Raw genomic sequence first — 3,217 nt, 5'->3', positions numbered from 1 at the left:
GTTTTGTCTAGTTTATGAGCTCGTTGCTGTCCTAATTTAGGATCTTTTTAATAAATTCTTGAGAATGTTAAAAAAGAGAGAGAGAAAGGGGGCCTGGCAAAGATGTTTGCTCCGGGGCCTGTACTGGCTCTAGATAAAGGAAAATAAACACTGCCACTGTGTTATTGTGACAGTTGTGGTAATGTGAGGTAAAAACGGCTGCTGCTATGATTTTGTCTGGTTTATGAGCTCGTTGCTGTCCTAACTTAGGATCTTTTTAATAAATTCTTGAGAATGTTAAAAAAAGAGAGAGAGAGAAAGGGGGCCTGGCGAGGATGTTTGCTCCGGGGCCTGTACTGGCTCTTGATAAAGGAAAATAAAGACTGCCACAGTGTTATTGTGACAGTTGTGGTAATGACAACTCCAGACATAAATTTTAACTTGCATTTGTTCCCTTCAAAAATATAGGTAAAATTTCATGTTAAAAAATAATATTAAAACTTTTGTTTCACAATGCAAATTCCACAAGAATATGCCACTTCATAGGAGGCAGGAAAAGACATCAAATGCATCACAGTTTATCTACTTGATATGTCAATAGAGTAGTTTTACTGCATTTACAAATATACTTTTTTTGTGGAATACAATTTTATTTAAGTTATTTTTATGTTTGATATTATTTCTTCTTAACCTAAGTTTGCTGACTTCATTCATCTTCCTTTGTTGTGTTGTGGATGTAACTGAGAGCTGCTTGGACAAACATAGACCAATGAAATGGCTTTTACTAGTGATGCACTAGTAAAGATTTGCATGTAATAGACATTTCTTCTGCATGTGAAAAGAAAGCCTGTATCAGACATCATTCACTTTGAATATTTTCAACCACTGGAATTAAATTACTCATGTAAATATTTATTGTTAATTGCTATATTTCTGTTAAATTTCAGAACAAAACTACTTTTACTCCTGGTAGTGTAATAAAGCAAGAAGCATGTTCCAGTTTCAATACTCCCAAAACATTAGACATTTCAGAAGAATGGGGTGTGGAAGAATGTTAAAAATGATTGGTGTTTTCCAGATTATTGCTGGCATCATTGTAAGTATAATTGCCTATCAAGAAACTTTCTCTTCATACAACAACTCTCCTGTTGAAGATGATGCAGAACCAGAGAAAATAATTGGACCAGTGATTGTTTTTCTAGGGCTTCTAGCAACATTATCAGGAATTTGGCTGTTTGTATCAGCAAAACAAACACTACTATTGGAAAGTCAACAACGACAACTACAAAACCAGCTGTCAAGTACAAATCCACAGCATCCTCAAGTTTCTGATAGTAGACCTGCTCAGTCATACCTTCAATCACAAGTTGTATATTCTTCGACTGGTCAACTAAACCAACCTTTACATGGAACTGATAACACTTATCCTCCCAGTGGACAACCAAACCAACAACCTTTCATTGGAAGTGGAACTACATTCCCTGCCTATGAACCTTCCAGTCTACCTTTCTTTGGAACTGTAAATACTTACTCTTCCACTCATTGTTTCCCGCACCAGATACCACCACCTTGTTTAATTTCAGGATATTCTCCAGCTTATAATGGAAGGAACCAGCAGCAACTTTATAGTCAAAGACAATTCCCATTTATTCCTTCTGGTTCTGACTCAGCACCAATATATGCTGTTTGAAAATTGTTATTCATGAAAAAAAATAGTTTCATTTACTAAGCCTTAAACAATATTAAACACTGACTTTAATTTATATATCTATATATATATAGCTTGGAAAGACTTTATTTTATTTACATTCCACTTTTGAATGTTAACGTCTACAGTTTAGTTTGTTTTAATATTTATGGAGGTGCAAAGGTTGTTAATTTATCAAAAAGAATGGAAGGTAAGTAATTGCAAGATAAATTTCTAAAGTATGAACAAGATTGAAGATGTGTGTATGATATACTAATGGGAGTGTTAAACTTCTGTTGAGCCTTAAGTGATAGACGTTCTGTGATAATAATTATTATGTGATGTTACTTGTATAAAAAAAACAACAATACATTTTATTCTTAATTGTAGTTAGTTTTCTCTGTTATTTTGTATTTTCTTAAGTTCACGTACAGCATCAGTACATTGAGTGTAGATACAGTAAGATTGTGCTATCCTGAAAATAAAGCTAAGATTCTGTACAAATACTAAAAATAATTTATGTAGCTCTACTAAATTATAATAACTGCATGAAAAATCACACAAGATTACTTTGAAAATGTTAGTTTTAATGAAATAAATCATTGTTTGATATATTACTTTACATACTTCTATTAATCTCATTTGTTTGAAGACTCACAGTTATGTAATGTTATTTTTTTGTAGTTAATATCAAACCAGTAGGCAATACATCATCTTAAATAGATGTAGCTGTGGTTTAAATGCCAGTATTGAATCAGCTTGTATAACCAGTAGACAATACATCATCTTAAATAGATTTAGCTGTGGTTTAAATGCTATTATTAAATCAGCTTGTGTAACCAGTAGGCAATACATCATCTTAAATAGATTTAGCTGTGATTTAAATGCCAGTATTAAATCAGCTTATATTGCATTAAGGCATACTCTGTAATTTTTTCTGTGGTGTAACTACCACTGTGATAGCAGCTTGTATTCTATTGAAATACATGATACATTCTCATTCGTAAATAAAATACCATTTTTAGATGTCTTTCTTCTGTTTTACAAAAGTTTCAATATCTATTCCAGACTTTGACTTGCATACTGTTATTAAATTAGCTATATTAAAAACAATATCATATCCTAGTTGCCTAAATATCATTGTTAATTTAGTTACATGAAATTGAAATATATATAATCAGCTCCCAAAATTTTCTAAACACTAATGTTAGATTAGGTATATTAAATGGAATATATTATCTATTCCCAACTTTGGATTAAATCTTTCCATTAGGTCAACTGTATTAAATTAAAATGCATTGTATGTTCCCAAGTTTTGCTTAAAGCCCATTGTGAGATGGGTTAGATTAAAAATGTCATGCTCCAAACAGTCTTACATCCTTCTGCTAAATTAGCTATATTAAACAAAACATACAATCTTGTTCCAAGTTTCTTTTCAGTACAATTTATAGATTAATTATGACTGATACACATTATTTGTTTACTACATTTGACTTAAATTTTATGTAGATCGGGTATGTTAATTAACCATCTAATCTTTTCAAAATTGAG

At 31.6% G+C, this 3,217-nt stretch overlaps 1 protein-coding gene across 5 annotated transcripts in view; it reads left to right on the top strand.

The window, feature by feature from the left end:
* LOC111088135 overlaps positions 1 to 2,696 on the top strand; it is a 5,661-nt gene extending 2,965 nt beyond the window's left edge. For all 5 annotated transcript variants that reach the window (XR_002612736.1, XR_002612735.1, XR_002612734.1 and 2 more), the window contains one exon: positions 927 to 2,696. Coding sequence is in view for 1 of the 5 variants with exons in the window: in XM_022397229.1 (XP_022252937.1) it covers positions 971 to 1,669 (699 nt within the window). In the remaining 4 variants the exon portion in view is untranslated. The remainder of the gene's footprint in view (positions 1 to 926) is intronic.
* Positions 2,697 to 3,217: the final 521 nt, after the last annotated feature.

This window comes from Limulus polyphemus, unplaced genomic scaffold, assembly GCF_000517525.1.
Source record: "Limulus polyphemus unplaced genomic scaffold, Limulus_polyphemus-2.1.2 Scaffold3196, whole genome shotgun sequence".
In the NCBI taxonomy this organism is placed as follows: domain Eukaryota; kingdom Metazoa; phylum Arthropoda; class Merostomata; order Xiphosura; family Limulidae; genus Limulus; species Limulus polyphemus.
This window is presented reverse-complemented; position numbering and strand designations above follow the sequence as displayed.